Consider the following 18,545-nt stretch of genomic DNA (forward strand, 5'->3'; position numbering starts at 1 on the left):
CGCACCAGGAGATGCGCTCGATGTGCTGCAGGGGTGACACCGGCCTATTGCTGGGAAAGGGGCGGGGCAGTTTTTTTTTAGGCCGAACTGAACACTCAGTTCAATTTATGAATTAATAATAGCCATTACCGAAGGCAATACACCTGGTAATACTACCAAATGATGTACTATTACTCACACATGTATATTATTGTTCATCAAACTGAATCTGAATATGTATGTATATAAATATTTTGATGTATTTGTTGTACCAGAAACCACATACAGTTAACTCCTGCTTGCTTCTTCTAAAACCACGAGGAAACCGTTTGAGGCCCCCCTATAGACTGGTCTGGGCCATCAACTATAGATAAGAATGAGAAGCTAATCGTCCCTCTGGTGTCTCCAGTGAGGCCGTCCATCATGTATCTGCCATTGTTCACGTTGTTACACTACATAACATTCAGCTGACGTTTTTATCCAAAGCGACTTACAATAAGTGCATTCAACAACAAGAATCAAGAAAGTACAATTTCTTCAAGAAATCCAAACTACAAAGTGCTTTAAGTAAGTGCCATCTTTAAAAAATACATGTTATTCACGGTATAGTCGGATGTGTTTTTAGTTTGGACGGAAGATGTAGAGACGTTCTGCTGTCCTGATGTTAATGGGGAGCTCGGTCCACCACTGAGGAGCCAGGACAGTAAACAGTCTTGACTTTGTTGAGTGTTTAGCTCGCAGTGACGGAGCTACGAGCCGATTGGCAGAAGCCGTAAGGTTGGACCATGTCCTGGATGTAGACTGAACCCTTTCTGTTCGCAAGTACCAATGTTTTGAAAGCAGCCACTGGTAACCAGTGAAGGTAGTGTGGGTGAATTTAGGTTAAAGACCAGTCAATCTGCTGCATTCTGGATGAGCTGCAGAGGTCCGATGGCACTAGCAGGTAGACCTGCCAGTAGGAAGTGACGGTAGTCTGTGATATGTTGTATCATAAATAATGTCATATGTGGGGTATTGCTTAATTTCATTGGTCCACTTGTACAAATGTATTCTGAAAAAGTCTTTAAAAGTCTAATATTATTAATAAGCATTGTAATACAGGACTGTGTTGTAAGCAGATTATACCTCCTGTAGGAGACTGTGATATTGAAAACGCTATTTATATAGACTACTAAATATTCGTCATGTTTGTTTACATTTCTTTCATATGGAGGGTTGCTATGGTAGTAGTTAGATGGTAACAGTTACATTATTTGTATTTATCAAAGAAGTGCAAAGAGTAAAATAACTACACTCAGACTCAATCCAATTCAATTCAATTCAGTTTATTTTGTATAGCCCAAAATCAAAAATGACCAATTAGCCTTAGTGGGCTTTACAATCTGTACACATACGACATCCCTGTCCCAGGACCTCACATCGGAGCAGGAAAAACTCCCAAATAATAGAAAAAACCCTTTCACAGGGCAAAAAGGGAAGAAACCTTCAGGAGAGCAACAGAGGAGGATCCCTTTCCCCGGATGGACAGAAGCAATAGATGTCATGTGCACAGATGAACAGCATTAGAGAGTTACATAAACACATTCAATGAATATGACAGAATGTATGAATGGACCTCCACAATCCATGTAACAGAGAGGAGGGGGGCACGGGGGGCATCAGCAGGGGCCATGGCCTTGGCGCATCAGCAGGGCCAAGGCAGGAGGCCGGCTCACCAGGCAGGAGGCATCAGACACAGCCAGGTCCAATGGACCCTATGAGACGTGAAGTCACAACGACTCCGGGGAGGAAGCAGAGTTAGTAAGGTGCAATGGAGAGATGTAAATTCATCCATAAGTAAAGAGAGAAGAGGAGATAGGTGCTCAGTGTATCCTAAAACATCCACCAGCAGCCTATAAGCCCATAGCAGCATATCTAGGGGCTGGACCAGGGCAAACCTGATTCAGCCCTAACTATAAGCACTATTAAAGAGGAAAGTCTTAAGTCTACTCTTAAATGAGGTGACTGTGTCTGCCTTCCGGACTGAAAGTGGAAGCTGGTTCCATAAAAGAGGAGCTTGATAACTGAAGGCTCTGGCTCCCATCCTACTTTTGAAGACTCTAGGAACCACGACTAGCCCCACATAGTGAGCGCAGCTCTCTAGTGGGGCAATATGGTACTACAAGCTCCTTAAGATATGATGGTGCATCACCAATCAAGGCTTTGTAGATGAGGAGAAGAATTGCAGGGAGCCAGTGCTACTAGCTACTACAGGATAATGTGATCTCTTCTCTTAGTTTTTGTGAGTACACAAGTTGCAGCATTCTGGATTAATTTATTAGAGTAGCCTAATAATAAGGAGTTGCAGTAATCCAGTCTAGAAGTAACAAACGCATGAACCAGCTTTTCTGCATCTTTTTGAGACAAAATGTGCCTGATTCTGTAAATGTTACGTTGATGAAAAAATGCAGTCCTTGAAATTTGCTTCACGTGGGAGTTAAAGGACAAGTCCCGATCAAAGATAACGCCAAGATTCTTTACAGTGGTGTTGGATGCCAGGGCAATGCCATCTACAGAAACCACATCACCAGATAATTCACCATAATGCTGTCTCTGTGCTGTGGTGTTTTCTAAATCCTGACTGAAACTCCTCAAATAAGCTATTATGATGTAGAAAGTCACACAACTGATTTGCGACTACTTTCTCAAGGATCTTAGAGAGGAAGGGAAGGTTAGAGATCTGTAGTTAGCCAACACCTCTGGATTAAGAGTGGGCTTTTTCAGGAGAGGTTACAGCTACTTTGAAGGAATGTGGTACATGGCCTGTTAGCAAAGACACATTAACAATATCCAACAGAGAAGTGCCAATTAAAGGCAACACGTCTTTAAGCAGCCTCGTTGGGATGGGGTCTAAGAGACAGGTAGACGGTTTAGAAGTAGAAACCGTTGAGGACAATTGGTCTAGGTTGATGGGAGAAAAGCTATCCAAATATACATCAGGCCATACAGCCGTTTCCAAGGCCACTCCACTTGAGTACAGAGCGTCACTGGATGAGGGCAGGAGATCATCAATCTTGCCTCTAATAGTTAAAATCTTTTCATTGAAGAAGTTCATGAAGTCATTACTACTGAGGTCTATAGGAATACACAGCTCCACAGAGCTGTGACTATCTGTCAGCCTGGCTACAGTGCTAAAGAGAACCCTGGGGTTGTTCTTATTTTTCTCTATTACTAATGAGTAATAGGGTGCTCTGGCATTGCGGAGGGCCTTTTTATATGTTTTAAGACTATCTCGCCAAACTAAGCGTGCTTCTTCCAGATTGGTGGAATACCATATGCTTTTAAGCTTTCGGGATGTTTGCTTTAGTTTGCTGGTCTGAGGGTTATACCAGGGAGCAAACCTCCTTTGCCTCACCGTCTTCTTCTTCAGAGGGGCTATTGAGTCTAGTATCATTCTCAGTGAGCCTGTAGCACTATCGACAAGATTAACAATCTGGGACGGACTAAAGTTAGCACAGGAGTCCTCCGTCACATTGAGACATGTTATTGAATCAAATGCAGAAGGAATTGCTTCTTTAAATTTAGCTACAGCACTGTCAGTTAGACATCTGGTGTAGAAACTTTTGACTGAAAGGAGTACTGAGCATGGGTGAGAGAGAGCACAGGTACAGTACTGTTAGCGTTCTTAAAAAACACAAGGGTTTTTTATAGTGTCTGATTGAAATGTAGGGATAAGGTACAGGGGTAATTTCTTTCTTTTCTTTTGTTATTATTATTTGTTTTGTTTTGTTTCGGGGTAAACAGTGCAAGTCTTTTGTCTTAATCCTACTCCGGAGCAGAAGGTGGTGGTAATGCACCAATAAGATTGATGCCAACCGCCGTTAAACTACAAGAAGAAGAAGAAGAAGAAGAAGAAGAAGAAGAAGAAGAAGAAGAAGAAGAAGAAGAAGAAGAAGGTAGTACAGACGCCGCCTGCCCGAACATGAGCGGCACACGCCTGTGTTTAACGGAGCGCACCCACATCCAATTGGCGACGATCCGTATGACGTTTACGGATGTAAACGGAGCCGAGTCTTCCTGCCGCTGTACGACAAGGTGAGATGTTTCCAGAAAATGTGTTGAGAACGTACACGGTAACTAGAGGAGCTGCATGGAGCAGGTAGGCCCCAGCTGAACACGGAGCTCAGCTTTGTGTCACCTCGGGGATGGGCGGATGAAGCCTTGAGAAGCGTTGAGGCGTTCTTCCTATTTGTACCGAAAAGAATGCGAAGCTTCGGGGCTTTTCTTTGAAGAAGAACAGCGACATCTGGTGGCAGACTGAATTTAAAGCAGCCGTTTAACACTGTGTCGAAGCACTAGCGCAACACCTCAATGTTTCAATCTCACATTTATGCAGTAAAAGTCAATTAAAGCTGCGTATTCATTCACGGATTTGATGTTGTATACAACGGTTATCAATATTGTGTTTTACATTGCAATAAAACTAAATGCTGTTCAATAATATGAAACTAGTTTTCCCTCTGACTTTATTCCCAGTTAAATTACATTACATGTCATTTAGTTGACGCTTTTATCCAAAGCGACTTACAATCATGTTACATTCATACACTGTAGAACAGCTACAGGGAACAACTCAGGGTTAAGTGTCTTGCTCAAGGACACATCGACTAGGGTGGGGATTGAGCCACCAACCCCCTGGTCAAAAGACAGACCTGCTAACCACTGACCCACAGTCGCCCATACTTTCAGTATGACAACCGTTTCTTTGCAAATTATTCACAGTTGAAAAGAAACAGGTGTTCTGTGTTGTATGCATTATTCCAATTAAACTGACCAGAGTGTGTGTGTGTAAAGCTTTTCAGGGAAGAAAAGATGAGAGTTTCCACCAGTCAACTGCAGCAGCTCACCATCTTCACCACCGTGCTAACCGGGAGCGGGAGCGGCACCATGTACTATCTGCTGCAGAGTGAGTACAAATGAGCTGTGTACGTGTGTGTATTTAGTAGAGGTATAAGAAACACATAGTTACAAACAAAAAACACAGAACAAGACAAGTTAAAAGTTAAGAGACAGTGACATAACCAAGTTAATTTAAGAAACATTGACATTTTTGGGAACCTGCCTCCATTTCTTTCATTTGAAATTTAAAACCAGTAAGTGGAAACAGTTCTTTGATTTTCAGAGTATTCTGCAACAGGATGAGGGTGCAGAGTACACAAAAGCCCTTTTTCCCATTTCCGTTCTGGCATTTGGGACAGTGAGCATAAGGAAGTCCTGAGAACGCAAGGAGTATTGTCCCACACTTTTCTTCCTGATGAGGACACACAGGTAGTTTGGCAGCAGACCAAGGATTGCCTTGTAAATGAAGGTGTACCAATGACGCCGCCTACGGGTGGCCAAAGCAGGCCATCCTACCCGAGAGTATAACTCTCTCTACAATTGGTAATGAACCGCAGTGAAGCATGGTAGGCCGTGTCCACCATATGAAGACAGTTAGCAGAGGCATGCATGTAAAGAAGATCACCATAGTCCAACACAGGTAAACAAAAAGCAGCAACTAATCACTTTTTTACATTAGTTGAAAAGCACAGCTTGTTTCGAAAATAAAAACCCAGTTTTAACCTCAACTTTTTCACCAGGTACTGCACATGTGGTTTAAAAGTGAGGGAGACATCAATCAAAATACCCAGATATTTATAAGAGTCAACAACCTCTATTTCACTTCCATCAAGAGTGACCACCGAATGGATATTCTGTGGCCTACTCCGACATTTTGAAAACAACATAAGTTTTGTCTTATCTGTATTCAAAACAAGTTTCAGTTGAAATATAGTATTTTGAACAACATTAAAAGCTTTTTGCAAAAGATCAATTGCCTGCACAAGAGTTGACGCACAGCAATATATCATAGTGTCATCAGCATAAAAGTGACAGTTAGCATCCACCACATTTTGGTCGAGATTATTTATATACACAGTAAATAAAAGTGGACCTAATACAGAGCCTTGTGGCACACCTTTACAGACTGTTGCAATATCAGAGGATAGACCCTCATACCTGATGCACTGAGACCTATTCTCCAGGTAGATCGTGAACCAAGCGACTCCTTGTTCCGAGAGCCCTGAGCTGAGGAGCCTCAGCCTTAAATCATGCCTTTGACAGATCAATAAACAGTGAAGCACAATGTTGTTTTTTTATTAAGAGCAACAATAATGTCATTTACCACTTTCAGTGCAGCTATAGTAGTGCTATGTTTTTTCCTGAAGCCTGACTGATAGGTTGATAAAATGGCATTGGTGTATAAGAACTCCTTCAGTTCTTTGCTTACAAGAGCTTCAAGGATTTTAGCAAGTACAGATACATTTGATATTGGCCTATAGTTATTTTAAATCGCTGGGTCTCCACCTTTTTAAACGGTGGGAGAACAAAGGCAGATTTTCATTTCAATGGTATTTCGTTATTTTTCACTGTCAGATAAAAAATATATGCAAGTGGCTCTGCAACAAAATCAGCAGCCAGTTTCAAAAAGTAAGGGTCTATACAGTCAGGCCCTGAAGGTTTTCTATGATCTAGACTTATTAGGGCTTTATGAACCTCCTGCACAGGAAATGTGGTAAAATTAAAAGGCTGACCAGTATATTTTGGAACACCAGTACAAGGTTACAAGTGTTTGTTAAAACAATTCAGTATCTCCTATTTGTCATGAACAGCAACAGAATCCTTCACATTAAAAGCATGTAAAGCTTGTGAGTTCTTGCTCACAGAGAGGGATTTTATAGTTTTCCAAAATTTCCTCGGATCATTTAAATGTTCCGCAGTAACAGACAAATAATATTCAGATTTTGATTTCTTGATCAAAGAAGAACATTTGTTTCTTAGTTGTCTAAACACAAGCCAGTCAGTGGCAGAACCTGTTGTTCTTGCCTTAGCCCAAGTCAGATTTCGCTCATGAAGACTGTCTGCTAGATCAGAGGAGAACCAGGGATTATCACGTCCCTGTACTCTGTATCTCCTGAAAGGGGCGTTTGTATTAATGATTTGTGTATAACCATAATTAAAAAAAGACCAGGCTGTTTCCACATCAGCTCTATCCTCCTCCAATTAAAATGAAACATATCATCATGAAACCACGTATAAATGATACGTGGTTTTAATTTAGGGACCTTAGTGTTCCTGCTTGCAGCAACAACACAATGGTCACTCAGGTCATTACAGAAAACATGAGGAACATCAGTTACTTCTCAGAGCACTTAAGATTCGGACGAGTTGGTGAATTTATTAACTGGGTATGATTGATAGAATCACAAAAAGATTTAAAATCATTACACACAGGCTTACGCCAGTCCCAGTTAAGATCTCCAGCTAAAACAAGTTCACCATAGGTTAGTCTGGATAGAAGATGTATCGGTGACTGTAATGCCTCGTTGGAAGCGGATGGAGGCTGATAACACCCAACAACGGTCATGCAAAGACCCTTAGAAATTTCAACATCCACTGCCAGAAATTCTAAATGCTTGCAAATGGATTTAGACAGAACCACCTTTACAAGAAATTTAGACTTCACATAACAGGCAACTCCGCCACCTTTCTTTGTCCTGTCAGCATGATAAACATTGTAACCATCCATGTTAATGTCATCCTCAATAACAGATTTTGTCAGCCAAGTTTCGGATATGCCGATGATGTCAGCATCTATTGATTTGACCCATATTCTAATCATATCCCTTTTTGGTAACAAGCCAATATTGATATGGGAATTATTATTATATATACTATTATATATATTATTGTTGTTTGCAAACTTTTAAATATAGATATTTTTCTTAAATCATCCAGTGGCTATAAACTGCTGTATTGGGACGGTGGAAAAGAAACTACTTAGCTACGCTCCCGTCTATAGCATAGCGGTTGAGTGGGACCTCTAAGCTCAGAACCTCATGGATCGAGGAGAGTCCAACTGGAGGTCCAATAAACAACACATTACTACAGTTTCTGTTTTCATAGTGCTCTGCCTTTCAGCTGGCTAAATACAGGCTTTTTATACACTATGATAAAATATGCCATCTCACTCCCCAGTCCAGTCTTAGTGTATAGAACATTAATACAATTTATAACACAGTCTTTTTTTTCTGATTCGCTAACTACCAGCTCACCTTTAGTATGGTGAATCATGTTACCGATACTCAATATCAGACTGGCTGCAGCATAAGTTGACATTTGCCGGCAGTAAGCAAACTAAAACCTGCTGGTCTGTGCTGGCCACAAGACCACCAACACTGCAACAATTTACTAGCAATTCATACGAAAATTAGATTGGCTCTCACCACATGGATAGCATAGGTAATGGTGTGCATTCAGGGTCATTTACCAAATTGGGATGTTGGTCCTTTGTGTGTTCACGAGCTTTAGGTTGTAATGTGGAAACAACGCGCTCCCCTGGCCCATGTCGATGGCAAGACATGTCAACTAACTTTTCAACTACTGTTCAAAGAGTACTAATTGAAAGTGGTTCAACTGCTCTGTCATTACATATCTACACTTATTTTAAAATCCTCTTTATTTCTTCCCATTATTTTAAAATCCTCTTTATTTCTTCCCATTATTTTGTACCTTTTCTATCTACTATCCAATTAGAGAAATTTGTTGAGTCAGACTACCACCGGCTTGCTCTTCAGAAGTTGGAAGCATGTCCAGTTGCCATGGAAAGCCTGGGGGCTCCCCCTTTAAAAGTTCACAACATCCATTTGACTGACAGAAACAACCGCATTGATCAACGCACAGCACAGGTACTGTGTTTTTTTTTTTTACCATTTTATTTTTATTCAACAATAAGTACACCAATACAAGTCATCAACAACATTGACAGCCAGAAATAAAAATGAAAAACCTGCTGTCATTTCAAGTCTGTGTCAACTGCCATAGAGTCCACTTCTCAGGTACTGTGTTTTAGTCATCAAAAGTATTATTATGTGTTCTGTGTCAATAGATTAATTTAAATTGACATTGTGTTGCAGATTAAGATCCCTGTGACTGGTTCAGAAACTGGAGGTTATCTGTATACTTCTTCAATTCAAGACCCTGACACTAACAGGTGAGTACACTCTGTTCTATTCTGAATTAAATGAAAATGACAATAAATGGTCACCTATAATGCAAATGCACTTTTGCATGGCTTTTACACATGTGTGTCTCCAGACCCCCAGTTTCAGAAGAGAACACCCTCTCTCTTTTTTCCTGCTGCCTCTTTCTGAAAACTTTGTAAAAAAGAGCGGCTCAAAATAGGTGCCTGTTCCTACGTACAAAGAGGTCCCAAGCCATACATGTGTTCTCTGGTGGTACTGCAGAACCACCTTCAGCTTGGTCACCCACACATGGAGCTCTGCAGAATCTATAGACCTGCTCACACAGCTTCAAATCAATTCAGTTTATTTTGCATAGCCCAATATCACAAATTACCAATTAGCCTCAGAGGGCTTTACAATCTGTACACATACGACATCCCTGTCCCCGGAACTCACATCGGGTGAGGAAAAACTCAGGAAAATCAGGAAGAAAAAAAAAAGGGAAGAAACCTTCAGGAGAGGATCCCTATCCCCGGATGGACGGATGCAATAGATGTCATGTGTACAGAATGAACAGCATTACAGAGTTACATAAACACATTACATGAATATGCAAATGTATGAATGGACCTCCACAATCCATGAAAGGGGAGCGGGGCATGGCGCATCAGCAGGGCCATGGCAGGAGGCTGGCTCACCAGGCAAGAGGCATCAGACACAGCCAGGTCCAATGGACCCTACGAGACGTGAAGTCGCAATGGAAAGATGTAAATTCATCCATAAGTAAAGAGAGAAGAGGAGATAGGTGCTCAGTGCATCCTAAAACGTCCCCCAGCAGCATATTAGCCTATAGAAGAATTTAAAATGTGATTCTTGATTTTACAGGGAGCCAGTGCAGAGCAGCTAATACACGAGTAATGTGATCTCTTTTCTTAGTTTTTGTGAGTACACGAGCTGCAGCATTCTGGATTAACTGGAGGGACTTAAGAGACTTATTAGAGCAGCCTGATAATAAGGAATTGCGATAATCTAGTCAGGAAGTAACAAACGCGTGAACCAGCTTTTCTGCATCTTTTTGAGAAAAGATGTGCCTGATTTTTTTAAATGTTACGTAGTTGAAAAAATGCAGTCCTTGAAATTTGCTTCACGTGAGAGTTAAAGGACAAGTCCCGATCGAAGATAACGCCGAGATTCTTTACAGTGGTGTTAGATGCCAGGGCAATGCCATCTACAGAAACCACATCACCAGATAATTGATCTCTGAGGTGTTTAGGGCCCAGTAAAATAACTTCAGTTTTGTCTGAGTTTAACATCAGGAAGTTGCAGGTCATCCATGTTTTTATGTCTTTAAGACATGTTTGAATTTTAGCGAGCTGGTTGGTCTCCTCTGGTTTGATCGATAGATATAATTGAGTATCATCTGCATAACAATGACAGTTTATGGAGTGTTGCCCAAAGGAAACATATATAGGGTAAATAAAATTGGTCCAAGCACAGAACCTTGTGGAACTCCGTGATTAACGTTGGTGGTCATTGAGGCTTCATCGTTTACAAATACAAATTGAGATCGATCTGATGAATAGGATTTAAACCAACTTGGTGCGGTACCTGAAATGCCAATTGACTGATCCAGTCTCTGTAATAGGATGTCATGATCAATGGTGTCGAACGCAGCACTAAGATCTAACAAAACAAGTACAGAGATGAGTCCTTTATCTGATGCAATTAGGAGGTCATTTGTAATTTTCACCAGTGCTGTCTCTGTGCTGTGGTGTTTTCTAAATCCTGACAAAGAGGAAGGGAAGGTTAGAGATTAGTCTATAGTTAGCCAACAACTCTGGATTAAGAGTGGGCTTCTTCAGGAGAGGTTTAATTACAGCTACTTTTGAAGGAATGTGGTACATGCCCTGTTAGCAAAGACACATTAACAATATCCAACAGAGGGGTGCCAATTAAAGGCAACACGCCTTTAAGCAGCCTCGTTTGGATGGGGTCTAAGAGACAGGTAGACGGTTTAGAAGTATAAATCATTGAAGACAATTGGTCAAGGTTAATGGGAGAAAAGCCATCCAAGGGCATATAGCCGTTTTCAAGGACACTCCACTTAAGGACAGATCGGCACTGGATGAGGGCAAGAGATCATCAATCTTGCCTCTAATAGTTAGAATCTTTTCATTGAAGAAGTTCATGAAGTCATTTCTACTGAGGTCTATAGGAATACACGGCTCCACAGAGCTGTGACTATCTGTCAGCCTGGCTACAGTGCTAAAGAGAAACCTTGGGTTGTTCTTATTTTTCTCTATTACTGATGAGTAATAGGCTGCTCTGGCATTACGGAGAGCCTTCTTATATATTTTAAGACTATCTCGCCAAACTAAGCGTGATTCTTCCAGATTGGTGGAACGCCATATGCTTTCAAGCTTTCGTGATGTTTGCTTTAGTTTGCGGGTCTGAGGGTTATACCAGGGAGCAAACCTCCTTTGCCTCACCGTCTTCTTCTTCAGCGGGGCTATCGAGTCTAGTGTCCTTCTCAATGAGCCTGTAGCACAATCGACAAGATGATCAATCTGGGACGGACTAAAGTTAAAGTCCTCCGTCACATTGATACGTGGTATTTAATCAAATACAGAAGGAATCGCTTTGGGAGAGGGCTAGAGAAAACTACATTGTCTTGGCATAAGTACACACCGATTCCACATTAATTTTAGTGACCAGCTTCAATGGTGCGGAGCCGTGCATCTAACCCACTTAGAACTGCCTCCAACCTAGCAAATGAACTACACTTGTTGCATGTACGGTTATCATTAAGGGAGGCAGAGGAATAGCTATACATGAAACACTCTGAGCAAGAGAGAGCGGGCGGGGGAGAGAAGGAAAACATCGCGAGCTGCTAAGCTGGCAATTGGAAGTGATGCAATTTGCTTACCGGAAGAGAGAGAGATGATGCTTAAACAAAGAACACTACTAGTTATGTTGTTGGCTGCATGAAGCAACGGAAAAGTATTCATGTAACTTCCGTCTCCTGAGGACGTTAACACCCAGGGACTTCATTTTAGTTTGAGGTGTTTTACAAGTTTTTACTAAAATGTCCACAACAGCAGGAAAACAATTTTTCAATGAGGGACAGTACCATCTTCAAAACTGAAGTTCTGGATGGATCTGGACTGGCTCTGTGACCCAACTTCATACTTAGAAGCTGTAAGTGTTGCGTGTGTGTGTGTGTGTGTGTGTGTGTGTGTGTGTGTGTGTGTGTGTGTGTGTGTGTGTGTGTGTGTGTGTGTGTGTGTGTGTGTGTGTGTGTGTGTGTGTGTGTGTGTGTGTGTGTGTGTGTGTGTGTGTGTGTGTGTGTGTGTGTGTGTAATTTGGTACACATGCTCTACAAAAAAGTCAATGGTGACCATAAAATGCGCCTACATTGATTTTTCTCCTAAATGCTGGGTCCGATTTTTACGAAATGTTCTGTGGTTCATTATTGGTTCAATGTCATCAAAAGTTATCAAAAGCTTGTTGATAACTCATTGGTTTAGAAGATATGGACCAATGAACCTCTAAGGCACATGTGTCAAACTCAAGGCCCGCGGCCCACAACCGGCCCGTGACTGAATTATCTTTGGCCCGCATGATAAAATCTATTAGAGCTGGCCCGCCGGTATATCGCACGCACCACCATAATACAACAAATCCCACAATGCACTGTCCGTGTGTCGGCACGTCAATCGCGGGACTTGCCCTATCACACAGAGGTGTGATGGTTAAGCCAGGGAAAGGTGCTGGAAAGCTTTTTCTAGTTGCGTGAGGAGATCTGTGAGTTCATGGAAAGCAAAGGGAAATGCACAACAGAGCTCCCAAATAAAATGTTTCTGTGTGAAGTGGCGTTTCTGTGTGACATCACAAGCCACCTGAATGCGCTTAACCTACATTTATGAAACTTGGTAGGCATATGTAAAACATGTAAACTGAAAAGAAAGTCTCTTGGGACCATGCTCTAAACCAGTGGTCGCCAACCCGTCGATCGCGATGGACCGGTCGATCTCGGAGACGTTTCCTGTCGCTCTCCAAAATAAAATAAAAATAAATTCAGAAACGCATTGTTCCTCATTCTCGAACAGAAAAAGTTTGAGAACCACTGTTAAGGGTTCAGACTGGCTGGCTGTGCTTATCAGCCCAACTACAAGCTCACAGACAGTTCTGATGGCATTGTGATGGACACGGAGCTGAACTGAACTTACATTAGTTGCACTGACTGAGAATGTTGTCAGTGTTGTAACTTCAGTTGATAAATACAACATTATTATTGGTAGTTCATCCAGCCTGCTCATTGCAAACGTGTTTTTTTATTCTTCATATTGTGTGCGGTTAACAAACAACTTACTTTTAATGTTTCACTGAAATTAAGTAATTTAGTGTGTTCTTGGTCATCAATTTGAAAGCTTGACCAAAGTGTTTGATTTAATTCAATTACATTTAGGCCAAATAAAAAGCCTCAAGTTGTAAGTTGGAATTTATCGGATCCACTTCAAATGTATTATGTTGATGCATGTTGTCTCGGGCCATACAGTGGATACAGCAAGTGGTGGACTGTTTGCAGTATAGTATAATATCCAGCATCGCTCCATGCAGGAAAAAAAGTCTAACTCAGTTGCTTCCTCCGACGCTCGCAGAAAATTCTCGGCCGCGTGAGCCGGCGACCAGCCAGTGGCCCCGACGTGGAGGAGGAACGAGGACCCGCACATCGCTGCTTGCAGCTTTAATTGGGGTCCAAGCGACTGACCAAGACAGTCCGAGAGGACCCTATTGAATTCACTGGATTCTAGAACATTGGGCGCATATTGGGGGTACTTAGCAACCTGGAAAAGTCACCAAATTTGGCAAGCTTGTCAGGCTTGGTGAAAATAGACGTATAATAAAGGATTACGTTTGACCGGTGACACCCAGAATGTCCGATTGACTTTTTCACACATGTCCATCTCTACCTGCTCTACAAAAAAGCCTCTCAGACCCTATAAGGTTCTGAGAGCCTACTTAGATTTTCCGCCATTTTTAATTTTGTGACTGCCTTTAATACATGCTGGGTCCAAATCATACAAAAATGTATGTCAATCAGATCATTAGAGCCAGCTGACCTAGAATATGTCAACCGTTTTTTGATATCTCATTGTCGTAAGGATCTATAGCCCAATGAACCTCTTAGGGGCGTGTCTTGTTTTTCAATGCTCGTAGCTTCAACACTTTTGGGACTAATCACTCACAGCATATGTGCATATTGCATCCCTTAACATTGTGCGATTTGAACACTAGGGAGCGCTACAATAATTCGTTGAATTTGTCCGTTTACATTTAAGGTTATCTCCCACAAAAATGACCCGAGCGACTTCAATCTTCTTTCCAGGTTGATCTGAAGGCCTTGAAGATGAATATTCAGAAAAAAATGACTTTTCACCGCTTCTCACTTGTCGTCATCCATCCATTATCACCCGCTTATCCGGGGTTGGGTCGCGGTGGCAGCAGGTTCAGCAGGCCGACCCAGGCTTCCCTCTCACCCGCAACACTTTCCAGCTCATTCTGGGGGATCCCGAGGCGTTCCAAGGCCAGCCGGGAGATATAATCCCTCCAGCGTGTCCTCGGTCTTCCCCGGGGCCTCCTACCAGTTGGACGTGCCCGGAAAACCTCTAATGGGAGGCGTCCAGGAGGCATCCTGACTAGATGCCCGAACCACCTCAGCTGACTCCTTTCGACACGAAGGAGCAGCGACTCGACTCCAAGCTCCCCCCTGATGTCCGAGCTCCTTACCCTATCTCTAAGGCTGAGCCCGGCCACCCTACGGAGGAAGCTCATTTCGGCCGCTTGTATCCAAGATCTCGTTCTTTCGGTCATGAAGAGTTCGTGACCATAGGTGAGGGTTGGAACGTAGACTGACCAGTAAATGGAGAGCTTTGCCTTCCGGCTCAGCTCCCTCTTCACCAAGACGGACCGGTACAGCGCCTGTTTTACTGCTGCAGCCGCACCGATCCGCCTGTCGATCTCCCGCTCCACCTTACCCTCACTCGTGAACAAGACCCCGAGATACTTGAACTCCTTCGCTTGGGGTAGGCAGTTTGCCCCCACCTGGAGGGAGCAATCCGCCGGTTTCCGGCAGAGCACCATGGCCTCAGATTTGGAGGTGCTAACTCTCATCCCTGCCGCTTCGCACTCGGTGAATGCTGGAGGTCACGGTCCGAGGAGGCAAACAGGACCACATCATCCGCAAACAGCAGAGAGGCGATCCCGAGACTCCCGAACCGGATCCTCTCCGCCCCCCTGGCTGCGCCTAGATATCCTGTCCATGAAGGTCACGAACAGGACCGGTGATAAAGGGCAGCCCTGGCGGAGGCCAACACCCACCGGGAACGTGTCTGACTTACTACCGAGGAGACGAACACAGCTCCTACTGCAGGCGTACAGAGACCGGATGGCCCGTGCCAACGGGTCCGGCACCCCATACTCCCGCAGCACCCCCCACAAAAACCTCCGAGGTACCCGGTCGAAAGCCTTCTCCAGGTCTACAAAGCACATGTAAACTGGTTGGACAAACTCCCAGGACCCCTCCAGTAATCTTGCGAGGGTAAAGAGCTGGTCCACTGTTCCACGACCGGGACGGAATCCGCACTGTTCGTCTTGAATCCGAGGTTCGACAACTGGTCGGAGCCTCCTCTCCAGCACCCTGGCATAAGCTTTTCCCGGGAGGCTGAGCAGTGTGATACCACGATAGATAGTAGCACACTCTCCGGTCCCCCTTCTTGAAGATGGGAACCACCACCCCGGTCTGCCAGTCCATGGGCACTGTTCCCGACCCCCATGCGACACTGAAAAGGCATGTCAACCAAGACAGCCCAACAATGTCCAGCGCTTTCAGCATCTCAGGGCGGATCTCATCCACCCCTGGCGCCTTGCCACCACGGAGCTTTTTGACTACCTTAGTGACCTCTGCCAGGGATATGGGTGAAACCACCCCAAAGTCTTCCGGCGCTGCCCCCTCTCCGGGGGACATGTTGGCCGGGTTTAGGAGATCCTCAAAGTGCTCTTTCCACCGCCCGACGATGTCCCCAGTCCGGGTCAGCAGTACCTCCCCCTGCTGAGAACAGCCTGGGGTAGACCCTGCTTTCCCTTCCTGAGCCGTCGGATGGTTTGCCAGAACGTCCTTGAGGCCAACCGAAAGTCCTTCTCCATGGCCTCCCTAAACTCCTCCCATGCCCGAGTTTTAGCCTCCGCGACCATCGCAGCTGCAGCCCTTCTGGCCCGCCGGTACCCGTCAGCTGCTTCAGGAGACCCCTGGGCCAGCCAAGCCCGAAAGGCCTCCTTCTTCAGTTTGACGGCTTCCCTCACCCCCGGTGTCCACCACCGGGTTCTCGGGTTGCCGCCACGACAGGCACCGATGACCTTCCGGCCACAGCCCCGAGCAGCCGCGTCCACAATAGAGGCTTTGAACAAGGTCCACTCGGATTCCATGTCCCCAGCCTCCCTCGGGATTTGTTGAAGACCTCCCGGACAGGATCCTCTGCCAGACGTTCCCAGTTCACCCTCACTACACGTTTGGGCTTGCCAGGTCTTTCTAGCCGACTCCCCCGCCATCTGATCCAACTCACCACCAGGTGGTGATCAGTTGACAGCTCTGCTCCTCTCTTCACCCGAGTGTCTAAGACATACGGCCGCAGATCAGATGATCCGATTACAAAGTCGATCATTAATCTCCGGCCTAAGGTGTTCTGGTACCAGGTACACTTATGAGCCACCTTATGTTCGAACATGGTGTTCGTTATGGACAAACATATAATAGTCCACAAAGAGTCCACAAACTTGTCGTTATGTGGACTCAAATAATATATATATATATATATATATATATATATATATATATATATATATATATATATATATATATATATATATATATATATATATATATATCTCTGCTCGTACTTTTTACTTTTCTACATGTGACTCACCTTCAGAGGCTTTACTCAACAAGACCATACATGCCAAGCTCTAAGAAACATTTATGGTTTGAGTGCCTTGCTGAAAGGCACCAGGAAGTATTTTGGCTCATCAATCATGTGCATCTCTGCATCTTTTCCAACCTTTAAGCAAAAGTGCCATTTCATGTTTCATTCTAGAGATACATAACAATGCAAATACTACTGTATCACATCCTTTATGACATAATGTGACCATTCTCAGGAGTTTCAGAGCTAGAAGACCCGTGATGTGACTATTTAGGAATCACTAAATCCTCTGATCTATGTTCCACTTTGATGCAGCTGTATGAACCAAATAGCAAGCAAGTGCACTTGCGGCAGTGAAATGGGGCCCACAGAGTTGGATTCAAAGTCACAACTTGTGTGGGAATCAGGCAAACTGTGATGATGCTTGTAAAGTGGTGTACATATTTAAATGCTAATTAGGATGACATCAAAGTTGTCACATTGTCAATTTAGCATTGTAAGGGTTTTGTGTCCATCATTCCTGTGTTCTTCTCTCCCTGCAGGTGGAGTCTGAAACAGGCAGTCCTGAAGCTCCGGGAAGGACAGACCATCGACCTGCTAAATCCTCCCTCACCAGCTTCAGCCGAGATCACAAAGGGGCTCGACACCAGCCGCTGACACTGACCATCTCCATCTGAAGTTGAATTGATTTATTATACAATTTTTTAGGGGGCGCTATCTAGCCAAACTGCAATTTTGAAGGATTAAAATCATATCATACAACTACATTTAAGACAGTAAATGTGTGTGCTAAGTTTGGGTGTGTTTTGAGCATTTTTATTGAGAATGTATTGCCTAGATTTGAAGCCTATCCGATGATTTGCCTAAGAGAAAAGGTATAGACTAAAGCATGAAAAAAATCACACAGAAATCAAGATGGCCGACTTCCGGTACGGTTTAGAGCATGGTCCCAAGAGACTTTCTTTTCAGTTTACATGTGTTACATATGTCTACCAAGTTTTGTACATGTAGGTCAAACGTAGCACTGGGGCTGCTTAAATTAATATTTGTAGGAGGCGCTATCGAGCCGAATAACCATTTAGAAGAATAAAATCCTATCAGGTAACTACATCTTTGACTTTAAATGCGTGTGCCAAGTTTAGTTACATATCGATCATGTTTAGTTCCTCCAAAGCCCCTTCATTGCTTTATGCCGAAGAACAAAACATAAAATGCTTTGTGTGCTGGCATCATGAAAGTCTTACGTTTGTGTGGAACAAATTTGATCTCAATCTGATTTACCTAAAGAAGCAATCCAAATTATAGAACGTTTTACTTCCTGTTACCACTAGGTGGCGCTACGACTATAATACAAAATTAGATTGTACATGTCTTCAGACCTGGAGTCTCATCACATGTGTGAAATTTGGAATGGATCTGATCATTAGTCGATTTACATCGGTTTATTCGTTCACGGAGAAGGATCTAACTTCGCCAATGCTCGGACTAGCCGCACATCATGATATGCTTAAAATCTTCACAGGGAAGCATTATCAAGATCTTAAGT

General features: G+C 43.5%; 1 protein-coding gene across 3 annotated transcripts; it reads left to right on the plus strand.

Annotated features, from left to right (window-relative positions):
• The first annotated feature begins 3,897 nt into the window (after positions 1–3,897).
• On the plus strand, positions 3,898–18,104 carry LOC117746900 (cytochrome c oxidase assembly factor 1 homolog). Of its 3 annotated transcripts, none has more exons than XM_034556236.1 (6): positions 3,898–4,117; positions 4,813–4,924; positions 8,593–8,744; positions 8,862–8,894; positions 8,973–9,049; positions 17,542–18,104. In XM_034556236.1, the coding sequence occupies exons 1-6, from the start codon at positions 4,109–4,111 to the stop codon at positions 17,654–17,656; spliced, it is 498 nt and encodes a 165-aa protein (XP_034412127.1). In that variant the 5' UTR covers positions 3,898–4,108; the 3' UTR covers positions 17,657–18,104. The 3 variants fall into 3 exon arrangements, with proteins under 3 accessions (XP_034412127.1, XP_034412128.1, XP_034412129.1); XM_034556237.1 differs by having other exon boundaries at positions 3,898–4,053; XM_034556238.1 differs by lacking the exon at positions 8,862–8,894.
• The last annotated feature ends 441 nt before the right edge of the window (positions 18,105–18,545 follow it).

The sequence above is a fragment of the Cyclopterus lumpus genome, chromosome 17 (assembly GCF_009769545.1).
Source record: "Cyclopterus lumpus isolate fCycLum1 chromosome 17, fCycLum1.pri, whole genome shotgun sequence".
NCBI classification, from domain to species: Eukaryota; Metazoa; Chordata; class Actinopteri; order Perciformes; family Cyclopteridae; genus Cyclopterus; species Cyclopterus lumpus.